Below are 13,663 nucleotides of genomic sequence, written 5' to 3' on the forward strand. Positions count from 1 at the left end.
TTGAAGAAGCAAATTTTTTTAAAAAAAGTTTTTGCACTTTGCAGACCTCCCAAAAACAGCCCATTTTTCACGAAAACAGGCCTGTTTTTTTTTTCCCAAAAAAGGGCATGCATAGCCTTTAGGTGACTTATAGAGTGCTCCTGGGGGTTGGGGGGCACAATTGAGCAAAACACGGGCTGCTTTTTGCTCATTTCTGATCTCCCCAGCCCCCAGGAGCACTCTATAAGCCTCCTAAAGGCTCTGCACGGCAATTTTGGTGAAGGGGCGGGGTTTCTGGAGACAAACAAATTCGGTATTCAATGTATAAGACACCCAGATTTTCAGCCTTTTTTGCATCTTATACTCCGAAAAATGCAATAGTAAATAGTTAAAGTATCCTCCTTCCCCTTGCCCATTTGTCCTCCTATTCAGTAGACCAATTTCCAGCTTTCCCTGTTCCGATATGTGATATCCCTATTCCCAGAACTCCCAATGTGTTTGCTTTCCTCCCCTGCCTCTTAGCAGCCACCTCTGCGATCACCACCAGTATCTTATCTGCCTTCCCCCAGTTTTTCCACTATTTTGCTCTCCTCAACAACTGCCGAGATCACAACCTGTCTCATACCCCTTGGCTGGCCTGCTCTCCAGTCTTACAGGATTGCTGACAGCTTCTGCTTTGAGTTTCAAGCTCAGGAAGGTGATGGCGTCTGTTGGGTGTGTATGGTCATAAGTCAGATGCTGCAAGGAATCATTTGCTTCAGGTAATAAACTGCAATTAATACTAAGGCTTTCAGTCTGCTTAGGCCAGTGATGGCTAACCTTTTTTGGCTCCCATGCCAAAAGCAGGGGGAGCACAGGGGGGGTCGTGCGTGCCACACCCATAATTCTATGTGAGAAACCTAGTGTGCATGCGTACGTGACCAGCGCCCCTCCCCCCACTTTTGGTGTGGTTTTTTTCACCCTCCCCAGGCTCCAGAGGCTTTCTATGAGCCTGGGGAGGGAAAAAAACAGCCTTCAGGGAGGCTTCTGAAGCCTTCAGGGGGCCTCCGTGGGGGTTGTTTTTGCTCTCTCTCGGCTTCTAGAAAGCCTCTGGAGCCTGAGGAAGGCGGAAAACGGCCTGAAAAGAAGGCCGAAGTCGACAGGGGAATGCCTTGCATGCTCTAACAAATGGCTCCATGTGCCACCTGTGGCACGTGTGCCATAGGTTCACCATCATGGGCCTAGGCCATACCGTTGTCCTTTCAAGCAGTGCTTTCATCTCTAATGAGTATCTCTCTTTATGGTTTCTTCAAATTAAAGCCTGCATTGTACCAGTTCTTTCTCCTCCCCATCCTGTCTCTTGCAGTTTTTCTGCAATTTATCATATATGCTCTCCCACATTTCTTTTTTCATTATTGCTGTTTTTATTTCTTCCCTTTCTATCCAAAGAAAATACTGGGTTGTGCAAGTCTTCCTGATTCATCAAGACAATGGGCATCTCTTTTACTATTCTTAGATGACTTTGTGAAGGCAGGTGCTGGAAGGGTTGATTTGAGAGGTCAATGTGGGGGAAGGGACCTACTTCAATCTCAAAAAATAGTGTAAAAGTATAAGACACACAAAATTAATAAATAAATTGATATGGTACCAGGAACAAGTCAGTATTCATATTCCCCCCCCCCCTCCTGATTAAAGTATCATGCTAGAAACAATATTTCATCAGCAGCATTTACAAGGTTGTCTTTGTTTACCTGTATGCTTTCTTAATATACAGTATAATGGGCAGTGAAATGCCGCACAATATGTATAGTCTAGAATCTAGATATTAACAGTTTCCTTGTATTTTCTTCAATGGAATTTTTCTACAGACAACCAATTTTGTAATTTGTAATAAATTATGTACTGTTAATTTCTTTAAAAGACATTGTTATAAATATAATGGTAAGAATTTTCTAGAACACAAACACAGATAGTCCTTGACTTATGACTACAATTGAGCCCAAATTTTCTGTTGTTAAGTGAGACATTTTTAAAGTTAGTTTTGCCCCATTTTACAACCTTTCTTGCTTCAGTTGTTAAATAAAACACTGCAATTGATTAGTTAGTAACCTGGTTGTTAAGTGAATCTGGCTTTCTCTTGATTTGCTTGTCAGAAGGTTGCAAAAGGTGATCACATGACCTTGGGACACAGCAATGGTCATAAATCAGAACATAAATAAATCTGTCAGGTATCAGAATTTTGATCACATGATCATGAGGATGCTGCAAAGGTCATAACTGTGAAAAATGGTTATAAGTCACTTTTCAGTGCCACTGTAATTTTAAACAGTCACTAAATGAACTGTTGTAAGTCAAGGACTACCTGTACTGGAATTAGAATAAGGCACGTTTCTTTCCATTTTTCACAATGATAATGCTGAAAATGGAGAATATTAGGAATGGAGTAGCTGAAACTGATTGATATGTATTGGTGAAAAAAATATGTAGATTCAGGCATATCAACTATAAAATCAGTACAGTGAACCTCCCGTCACGACCGTAATCCATTCCAGGACTTTGGTCAGTACCAGTTTTGGTCATGACTGGAAGCAAGACTGACTGTGTATGTGTGCACAAAAAAAAAAAAAAAAAAAAAAAGGTGTGGAAGGGGAAATCGCTGCAGAGGGGAAAATCGCCAGCCAAGGATGTGTTCATGAACAGAGTGAAACACTTAGCAGATTTTTTGGTTGGCACCTGATTTGGTCATGGTCAGAAGTGTTAGTGCCCAAGGTTCCACTGTACCTTTTCACAAACATACCATTGCAAAAGGCTTGCAAAAACTCTCCGGATGTTGCATTAGGATGATCTTCTGCTTCTCTGTAAACTCATCACTGCTGTATAGCTTGAGAATTCCTGCCATTAGAGCTGAAATTTATAACCTTATAAAATAATGTTTATAAGCCACCCAGAGTCACCTTATAAGGGAGATAGGTAGAATAAAAATTTAAACAAGCAAATGATCTGCATGTAGTCCTATTGAGTCCTATTCCAAAATGATTTTACTTTATTCTGCTGCGGTATAAGATCATGTTGATTATAGATCAGTAGTAATCTTATGCAGAATCTTATTACTTGCTTCCTCAACTCACATGGAAAATCAATGTTCTTCCATTTCTATCTCCTGCTATAGGTGAAATTTGCATGCTGTTTAGATTTGCTGCCCTTCATTTCTTCCTGGACAAACTGTTACCTGAGATAGCCCTCAAATGTAGCTTTGCAGGCTTTTGGGAATTTGTGGAACACTGTGTCACATTACTAAAATAACACCAACACGAATTGAATGTATTGAGGTTTTGTTTGTTTTTTTCTTCCTGAAGTTTTGCAAGTTTTGGAAAAAGGAGAGGCAAATTCAGTGACTGATGAATTTGGGGCAGAGAAATCATGCTGGTTAGTTGATAGGTTCAGCTAGTGTTTAACCGGGGTTTAGCAGAGTCTGGCTAAAGCTTTTCTCTGTGAGCTCAGCTGGATACTAAATGTGTTTGCGGTTCGTGGATGGTGAGGACAAAGTGGGGAAATCATTAAAGTGTGTGGCAGAGCTCATTAAAGACTTCATTCTACAATGGAGTCATCAGTTTGATGCAACCCTGTGGGATGGATATATTTCTCCAAGCAGTTATACTTGAATTGCTATTTGTATAATGCAGGAGGACGTGCTTGCTTTGCTTATTCAAATGTGATGCCTGTGTACAATTTGGTCATAGCTGCATTTTTTGCTGGCATGAAAGGGAATTATGATATGGGCAGTACAATTTGAGCTGTCTATTTTTAAAGCCCTTCTTGGCAATTGGCATCAGCAGCCCAATTGTAAGGTCAGACTTCCTTGGAATGCAGGCAGGCATTGTGCCATGTTGTCAGATGGGCAAGAGATTAAAGAGCACAGCCCTGCTGTGCTGTGTGGGCCACATTGGATGCCGAACAAGACACATTTTGTATGGCAGCTTCATTTTAATTTCACTGCCCTTTGTTTTTGAGATGTCAGTTGCTAATCCAGCTTGTGGATTAGGGTACCTTCTTGGCACAATTTGCAAGCACTATTCATATGACAAGAGTGTGTGTATGGTGGAAGAGACCCTTTGTCTCCCATGGTACTCCAACCCCTTCATTGTCTGTCTGAAAAATGAAATGTTGTCAAATCCTGCTTGGTGTATGAGAACTCATTTTAAAACATGGTGCAGTGCAAATTTGTATCAGTCATGCTTTTCATGTGCAGTTTTCTTAAAGACAATGATGTACCCTGGGATCTGCTTTCTCATTTGCTTTTGAATACCACACACAGATACCCTGCGCTCCAGTTTTCCTGCCATAGTCTGGCACTACTTTTTATTCTTCCTCCATCATATTTTAAGTGGCTTTCAGATCACTGCCACACTAATTCAGAGCATGTGCCCCAACCAGGGGTGAGTTTCAGCAGTCACTACTGCTGGTTCGCTTGTGGGCGTGCCCTGCACGCTGCACATGCATGTGTGCTGTGTGTACATGTGCAGTGCAATATAAATTGCTCTGCACATGCACAGAAGCAAAAAACAAGATGGTGCTGCCTATGGTCCCGCCCAGAGAATGGGTTTGAGGGCGTGGCAGGCCTGGGTCGCTGCTGGTTCCAGTGATCCAGGCTGCCAAACCACTAACAGTTCGGCCGAACTAATCTGAACTGGTAAGAACCCACCACTGGCCCCGACCCATCTGACTTTACTACAGAATATAAGTACACCTTTTGGTAAATTCATGTGTATCTCATATTGCCAGGATAGTGTGATTTAGGATTCAGTAGGTAATGTTTTTCTACCTATTTACTGTCTGTTTGGGTTTTTCTTTCTACAGTCAACTTGATGCCTGTTGACCTCATAAGGATTTTATAAGTATAATGGCACTGACAGCATTACCTTTTTTCTAATAGAGTTCAATGTCATGCATCATTTAGCACAAAACTCGATAATATTACTTCTCTTGTTCAGCAAAAAAAACACACCACGCAAGCAGGTATTTTGTTCACTAAATGACCTTTGTGTTATATAAAAGAGAAAGGTAAAATGTTTTAGATGTTTTAGATGTTCCCTCTCAAAAGTTACATCTATTGCAGAATAAAAGTTTTACTTATTTTATACTTTGGTTTGCTTCTATGTATATGTGTTTTCAGGAAGGTTTAAGAAAGAAGATGGAAAACCTTGGCCCATGTGATGGATTACATGACATTATATTTAGCCCTTGACTTAACAACCACAGTTGGAACGTGTTTCTAAGCAGAGTGGTCGCTAAGTGTTTAATTTTCAATTATTATTATTTTTGTTGCCATGATTGTTAAGCGGTTGTTAATACAATTGTTAAGCAAATCCATCTTCCCCCATTGACTTTGCTTGTTGGAAGCCAGTTGGAAAGGTCACAAATGGCAATCACATGATCCCAGGATGTTGCAACTGTCATAAATGCATGTCAATCGCCAAGCATCTGGATTTGATCATATGACTGTGGGGATGCTGCAACTGTCGTAAGTGTGAGGACTGGCTGTAAATCACTTTTTTCAGTGCCAGTATAACTTTGAATGGTTGTAAATCAAAAACTACCTGTACTGGCTATAGGAGAAGATTGATGGTATTTAACTGCATGAAAAACATTCATTAACATTACAATAACAAAATGGAAACATTCGTTCCACTATGATTATTTTGCCACATTCTGCTCATGATATCAGCATTTACAGCTGAAGAGCAAAGTTCAAGAGCCAGTGCAGTATTTATTTTGTTTATTTATTTTGTTTTTTCCCCATTTCTTAAACCAACCCAAAGTTCTGTGTTAACAAAGCATCAATATATATTATATATATATTCAGCTGATAAAGGAGGAGAACCTTGTGGCTTAGTGGTTAACACAACTGCTTAATATGTAATACAGCACAGGTTCTAATCCCAGTAAGGATATGGCTAGCTGATGAGAGCTAAATAGCTTGAAATCCATATATATATATATAGGTTGCAATAATCTCAGGGTTTTGGGGGTGTTGAAATTTTGAATCATATACAAGTCAATAATATTGATTTAAGAAATAGAACATTCCTTCTAATACAAAATTGCAGTTTTTTTTAAAGATAAAGTCAGAATTTAAATCTATCCAATTTTGCTAAATGCTTGGTTTAGATTCAGAAGTTTACGTTCTTCAAAATGAACATCTAATGTTTTATTGTACGTTCTCATTATTTATTGATTAAAAACCAAAATTTAGGGTACCATTTCCATTGATTAATTTATTATCTCCCACTCTTGGTTTCTCTGCATGTTAGTGTTGGGAAGTTTAGCATTTGCTTTTGTCAATACATCATGAATTTGTATCTTGTTTCGCTTTGGTAATAGCTTTCAGTAGTCTATTGAGAGCTGTTAAATCAAAGGAAAATAGGTCCTTGAAGACTACTTTTGAGATTCTCTTTGTACATAAGCCTCATTGATACAAGCAAGACTTGCTATCCAATTTAAGAATTAGAGCATGGCCTCCATCAACTCTTCTAGAAGCTACCATATACAAAACTTTGTGACCTATTTTGCGGGGTGTTGTAGACAATGTTATATGAAAGACTAAAAGCTGTTGTATCATGAAAATAGAAAATATTGTTGCTCTATTGTTTACTGGTCTGTTTTTCTTTCTTTAGCTCAGCAGAATTCACCAAAAATCCATGAAGGCTGGTGGGCTTATAAGGAGGTGGTCCAGGGAAGCTTTGTTCCAGGTAATTGCTATATTCATTATTCAATCATTATGTGAATTGTTGCTATTTTATTCTGATGTACATCATAACATGTAGTGTTGGCTTTTATGTTCAGCTATTTCAGAAATTTAGATACATACAGCTGTGCACTGTAACAAAAATAAGAACATAACTCAATAATTGGATTGATTCTATATCTCTTAATTTAAATGAAGCATCATACAGTAGTTACATGTATAGAAAATCTTGTGGTTTTTTAAAACTTTATTGATTTTCAAATTGTGTTTCTTAAGTTGGAGAGAAAAAAGAATCTGCCCCTGCTTTTGGCTGTCATTTCCTATATTCAACTAACATTGAAATCTGTGGAACTCTTTATTTCTATAAAATTGTTTTTAAATCTTCTGGGGATTCTCAGAAAGGTATAACCAAGGAGATAGAAAGGAGTGATCCTAATTAAAGGAAAAATATTGGAAACATACTTGATCGCTGTGAGGCAGAGCTGGTTCTTGTTTTTCTGTACTTAAACTATTCTGATTAGTCAAAAGTTTGAAGTGTTTTACTTTCCTCCTGTTAACTCAGGCTTATAATTACTCCTTTGCCACCACCACCATCATCAAGGTGATATAGGCCCCAAACCCCATTGACCTTCTTGAAATATTTTTAAACCTGGTTTTGTCAGAAAACTTGGCGACTCCATGTAAATAGGGATCCCACAAAATTATTACATTGTACATAAGACTTTGAATGCATTCCATGGTTTGGGTATTTTCTGTATTTGTTGGAATTGGTCAACTCTTCAGATAGCTCCCTATCTCTCATCTATTGCAGAGAGAGGTTAATTTCAGAAAATATTGACAGGGGGCAAGGCTGGACATGAAAACTGGGCCAGTTTTGGTAGGCTGCCACATTCCCTGCTGCCTCTGCTCCCTGCTGCCATCACTGCTACCCTCCGATGGACAGTCAGAGGGCCAGATGTGTCCTGCAGGCCTTAAAAAAACCCATTTGGAAACCCTTTTGGAGAGAGACGGGGAGAGAGAGAGGGAGGGAGGGAGAGAAAGAGGGAGGGAGGGGGAGAGAGAGAGGGAGGGAGGGAGGGGAGAGAGAGGGGGGGGAAGTCAGGTTGTACTCCAAGTGATCCAAGAACATTATCCACTTCCTTGAGAGACCAGCTGGGAAACATCGCTTAAAATAGGCTGCCAATATAAATGCTGCTGCTTTGGCAGCTGGAATTATGTGGGAAAATAAGAGTATAGCCATTATGGATGATGGATGGCCTTCAGTCCCTGTCTCTACTTAACAGATTTTCTCTAATTCTATGCTGGAATATGTGCACTTTGGAAGACTCTACATAATATGCAGTTGTTGCTTGATCTCCTCCATAGTTGTATGAATTGGCCTAGCATTGCAAGTCTTTTTGGAATTATAATAGCACCTAGACTTATGTACTGCTTCGAAGTGCTTTACAGCCTCTCTAAGCGGTTTACAGAGTCAGCATATTGACCCCAACAATAATGTTTGAGAGCTTCTATTTAAATACAAACTTTAATGTTTGTTCCATACATAGTAGGAGATTTACGAAACTTATTTTGTTTTCTTTTCCATAGTTCAATTTCCCTCACTGGGAAATGTGCAATAGACTACTTTGCCATACTCTGAATGTTTAATTTCTTGTCAGAAGTTGGGGTAAAGGGACAGGAATTTTAGTTACAAGTACATACAGATTTGCATTTACAATTATATTTAATATATTCAGTGGCCTTAGTTTAACAAACTATACATACACAGCACTATATAGACAATTTCAGAGGGAGAGTAACTGTTTCATTCCCTCATTCATGCAGCTTCTTTTTGTGCTTTCAATTTTAGGGTCAGTTCTGTTCTAGGGAGGAGGATGAGAAGAAGGAAATGCACAATTTTTTTTTAGCTCCTTGGATTTCAGCACCACTCTTAAACCATATTTCACTGATAACCTGTTCTGATCTCCAAAACCTGCAATTATTTCCACCTGCCAGTTTTCTCAGTTGATCTCTCTCTCTCTCTTGGGTCCTATTTGCTCCTGCTGGGTCTCCAACTGCAAATCCATCCTTCTTGACTCATGATGGCTCACCAATCCATACCACACAAAAATAATAGCAGAAATGCACAACAGCTCCTTCCTTCATTACTTAATGCTCCTGCCATTTTATGTGTTTTCAGCTAAAAGGCAAAGGTTGCTTACTTGAATTAAGAATCAGGCTTCTTAACGTCTATGTGACATTGAGACTGATTTTGGCCCTCCTTTTTCAATCCCAAGACCATCTGGATAACTTAACCTGCCATCCCTTGACCACAAGAACTTATGTGAGGTTCATTATTTATTACTAGTCTCATAGTCAGGTTTGAGATTTCCACACATCATCAAAGTTTGGCCTATTTGCCTCTTTATGAGAAGCTTATATTTGACCCAAATATGCTTTTTTAAAAAATAAATGCCATTCATTTTGAGTTTGAGATATAATCCTGTCCCCCGCCCACTCACTCCCACACAATTTAGAGCAGAAAGCAAACATACTGAATATAACTATTATATGTTAACTCCCCGAGAATCTTGAGCAAGTTTTAGTATTTTAAAAATACTAGTGGTCTTATGTATCTCCTATGTAGATACTGTATCTCTTCATAAAATGAATTTGTGAACTCCATTGTGGAAGGAGGATTTTGCTAGATAAAGAAGGCCGTATAGTAAGTGTCCTAACTTATCTTACATCATCATCAAAGGTTCAGATCAGTTAATAGAATTGATCTGTTCATTTGAAAAACAATTCATGCATGACTTGCCTGGGAAAAATAATGGATAAGAATTAAGAAGATTATCATGACTTGAGCGAGATAAGTTAATCTGATTTTCACTTTCATGTAAACAAAGCAGACTAGATTACTATCTTCCCATATCCAATGGTGGTGGGTTTTCTGGGAAATGTTGAATAGGAAAATATTCTGTTGCTGTAAATTGAGTGAAGAAAGGAACAAGAGTTTTGCAGCTCCTTAAATGTAATTTTTTGTTGATCACAATCCTCTTATTCAGATGAAATTTTGTTCAGCGTTTCAAGCATGTGTTTGTGTATGTTTTGTGTGTGGGGATAATAGGAGAAGAATCTTAAACAGTCTAATCAAAAGGAAATGAAATGCAGAAGATACAGATATGATAATTATCTTATTAATAGTGACCACTTGTAAAACAATTGTTGAATAGAAATATTGTATGGGAAAGTTGATTAAAACATGTAACATGTAAAAAAGCCTTCGTTATTATTGATACAACGGGAGATGCCAGTCAACCTCTTAACTGTAATTTAGTTGCTTCCAAAGGGAAGTGTGTGGTACATAAGAAAATATGTGTCCGTGTATGACTTGTTGGTATTTATGTGTCAGCAGGCATGTCATCACAAACCCACTGCATGACACATTGCCCATGTTTGCTTTAACTCTGGAATACTAAATGCTAAATGTGGGACAAAAAAAAAATACTTGCAATCTTCTAAAAACCGATAATCTTCCCTTTTACTTTAAAGTATTTTGGTTAAACTTTATATTATAGGGGATAATTTGAAGATGTGTTGTATGAGGAAAAGTGCTGCATTCAAAGATTTTTTTCTGAATGTTATTTACTTTTTTCATCTGCTGCTTTATGCAATGGAACAGATTCATAGGTGTGTGATTTTTAAGGCTTGTAGGTCATCTTGAATATAATAAGGACACTATTCCTGCGACAGAGAAATAATTATGTATATTGCCAAGAAAATAAATTCCTGAGCTTTTTGTTTTACTGAAAATAATGAGAAGATAGGCAACTTTTTTCTCCAATGATCTCTTTTCAGCTGCTTAGGAAAGGCAGCTATGCTGATTCCCATTAGCCTTGAGGTCCTGCAAGAGTGGCTTCCTTGATAAACAAAATACTCAAAAACACTATGAGCCCCCAAACCCCAAACAACAATAAAAAAGTGAAACAAAGTTATGTCAGGGAATATAGAGAATAAAATGGAAATAGTAAAGGGGATAACAATAGCAGTAGCACTTAGATTTATATACCACTTCATAGTGCTTTACAAGCCTCTCTAAGTCAGTGGTTCTCAACCTTTGGGTCGGGACCCCTTTGGGGGTCGAATGACCCTTTCACAGGGGTCACCTAAGACCATCAGAAAACACATATTTCCGATGGTCTTAGGAACCGAGACACCAATTTTATGGTTGGGGGTCACCACAACATGAGGAACTGTATTAAAGGGTTATGGCATTGGGAAGGTTGAGGACCACTGCTCTAAGTGGCCAGCATATTCCCCCCCAACAATCTGGGTCCTTAGTTTAACAACCCTGGAAGGATGGAAGACTGAGTCAACCTTGAGCCTGTGGGACTCAAACTGCTGGCAGATGGCAGCCAGCAGAAGTAGCGTGCAGTACTGCATTGTAACTACTGTGCCACCATGGATAAAAGCATTCTGGCACATTAGTATATTGGAAGAGCTTATATTTCTCAGAGCCATTTTGAGGCTGGGCACCTCCTACCAAGTTGCCATACTTCAAGAATACCCACAATGTTTCCTGAAAATTCCAATTGTGCCCACTGTTCAATCAAGGTTGGGAGCCTCTTTGTTTATGCTGCTGGAAAAATCATTTTGTTCTCCTCTGCATGTTTCAGAGAGCTTTTATGTATATAAGAATGTATCTTCAAAGGAAATGATTTACTGTCAAGAAATCTTTGTTCAAATCTATGATTGCTGCCCTGTAGTTCTTAACTGGAGCAATTCTACCTTTGGAATATTTGCTAGTTAATGTTTTTTTTAGATATGCTACCAAACCTTTTGGCAAAATAATGCTGGGATTTTTTTGTACTTCACTTTCACTTACACAGAATGGGCAGGTTATATATAAGTATACATACCGTATTTTCACGACCATAAGGCGCACCGGATTATAAGCCGCAGTATCAGTTAACGTTAATTTTTCAAACTTTTTTCATATATAAAGCGCACCGGGTTATAAGCCGCATGTTTTTTTTGCAACATTTCCCCCCCCCCCCTGCATTCCGTTTCCTAGCCTGCCTGGCCACTTGTTCATTTCGTTTCCCCCCCCTGCCTGCATTCTGTTTCCTAGCCTGCCTGGCCACTCGTTCATTTCGTTTCCCCCCCTTGCCTGCATTCCGTTTCCTAGCCTGCCTGGCCAGGAAGTAAAGTAAAATCGGGAGGGAGAGACCCAAGGTAATTGCTTCTGTTTCAGTCTGTGCCGCCCGGGAAGAGAGGGAAAAAGAGGACGTGTGGGACAGATCGTGGGATCACTGGTTTCTGAGCTTGATGGGCAAAGATCCCCCACCCCACCACCTCTTAGGGAAAGAGGAGGTGTGGGACAGATCATGGGATCGCTGGTTTCTGAGCTTGATGGGCAAGGATTCTCCACCCCACCACCTCTTAGGGAAAGAGGAGGTGTGGGACAGATCGTGGGATCGCTGGTTTCTGAGCTTGATGGGCAAGGATTCTCCACCCCACCACCTCTTAGGGAAAGAGGAGGTGTGGGACAGATCACTGTTTTCTGAGCTTGGTGAGCAAGGATCCCACTATCTTACTATTTTATTTTTCTTTATGTACACTGGTCACCTTACCCAAGGGACGTGTGCGAGCTTCAAGTTTGAGCATAAAATCGGGAGGGAGAGATTTTCGATCTTTTTCCATATATAAAGCGCACCGGGTTATAAGCCACACTGCCGGTTTTTTTATCAAATTTTAGGATTTTCAGTGCAGCTTATAGTCGTGAAAATACGGTACATTAATATTGTGTTACTTTATACTATCCACTGATTAGCATTATTTCTAGAATCAGAGACCAGGATTTCCACTGCTGACTTGATCAGCACCAAGCCTTGGAATCTTTTAACCTCTTAAAACCTTGTCATTTTGGAAAACTTTGATAACTGAGAGCATACACACCAAAGACAAATTCCTTGTGTGTCTATTCACACTTGGCCAATAAAGAATTCTATTCTATTCTAATTGATAAGATAGTTCCTTCACTGCAGAGTGTAATTGTTATATTTTGATATCCCTCACCATGATAGATTTAAAGGTTATATTTATTTCCAGGTGTTGTACCAAACTCCTTTCATTTATTGCTTGAATTTGTTTTATGATGTTATTGAGATTCATTTATAGTTTATTTTTAAACTAAATAAATTAAACATTTTCTTTGAAACACACAGAGGGAGCATATTTTAAAACTTGTCTAAAATGTTATGTCTATTCTTACTACTTCTTCAAAGGATGGGGAGATGTTAGGGGATGACGATGAAGGACCTGCTTTACTTTTTGTTTCTCAGTGGAACATGAAGCTGATTGATATTTTTGGTCTCTGCAATTTCAAATTCCATATTGCAGGGCTAGTCAGCATCCTTGAACAGAGTATTCTCTCTCTTTCCAAGAGTCAGAATCATGAAAAGCACCAGCTAAAGTTGGGTGGAGCTAGTGGTTAGAAACTTTAAAGAATGAGTTAGTTGCTGAAGACTAGAGGTATCAAACTGGATTTCTTTGAGGGCTGGATCACCATTGTAGTTCTCCTCTGTGGGCCAGCTGGGGGGAGGGAGATGGGATGGACTCCTCCTACAGCACTCTGCTGGTCAAAATGGGGCCTGGATGGCCTCCTGCAACACCTTCCAACCAAAACGGGTTTCACATGCCCCGTTTTGGCTGGTAGGGTGCTGTAGGAAGCTGTCCAGTCTGAAAATGGGGCACATGGGCTGCATGCACCCCCCTGCACCCCATTTTGGCTGCTAGGGGCACCATGGGCCAGTCCTTTGCTATTTTTAGGTCAATCCTGCAGGCAAGATTTAAGCACCCCATGGGCCTTGAATTTGACACCCCTGCTGAAGACAATATTCATTTTGCCTTCCTTGCCCACATTGCAATCTGAGACTTTAAACTGTTTTGCAAAATATATCAGCATTTGCGTGGAGC

The 13,663-nt window shown here is 39.5% G+C and overlaps 1 protein-coding gene across 2 annotated transcripts in view; it reads left to right on the forward strand.

The window, feature by feature from the left end:
* CA10 (carbonic anhydrase 10 (inactive)) overlaps positions 1 to 13,663 on the forward strand; it is a 400,894-nt gene that overhangs the window by 79,645 nt on the left and 307,586 nt on the right. For both annotated transcript variants that reach the window (XM_087710338.1, XM_087710339.1), the window contains exon 3: positions 6,633 to 6,707. In XM_087710338.1, the coding sequence (XP_087566464.1) occupies positions 6,633 to 6,707 (75 nt within the window). The remainder of the gene's footprint in view (positions 1 to 6,632; positions 6,708 to 13,663) is intronic.

This window comes from Thamnophis sirtalis, unplaced genomic scaffold (genome assembly GCF_051295495.1).
Source record: "Thamnophis sirtalis isolate CommonGarterSnake01/CBP01778 unplaced genomic scaffold, rThaSir2_p1.2 scaffold_3, whole genome shotgun sequence".
NCBI classification, from domain to species: domain Eukaryota; kingdom Metazoa; phylum Chordata; class Lepidosauria; order Squamata; family Natricidae; genus Thamnophis; species Thamnophis sirtalis.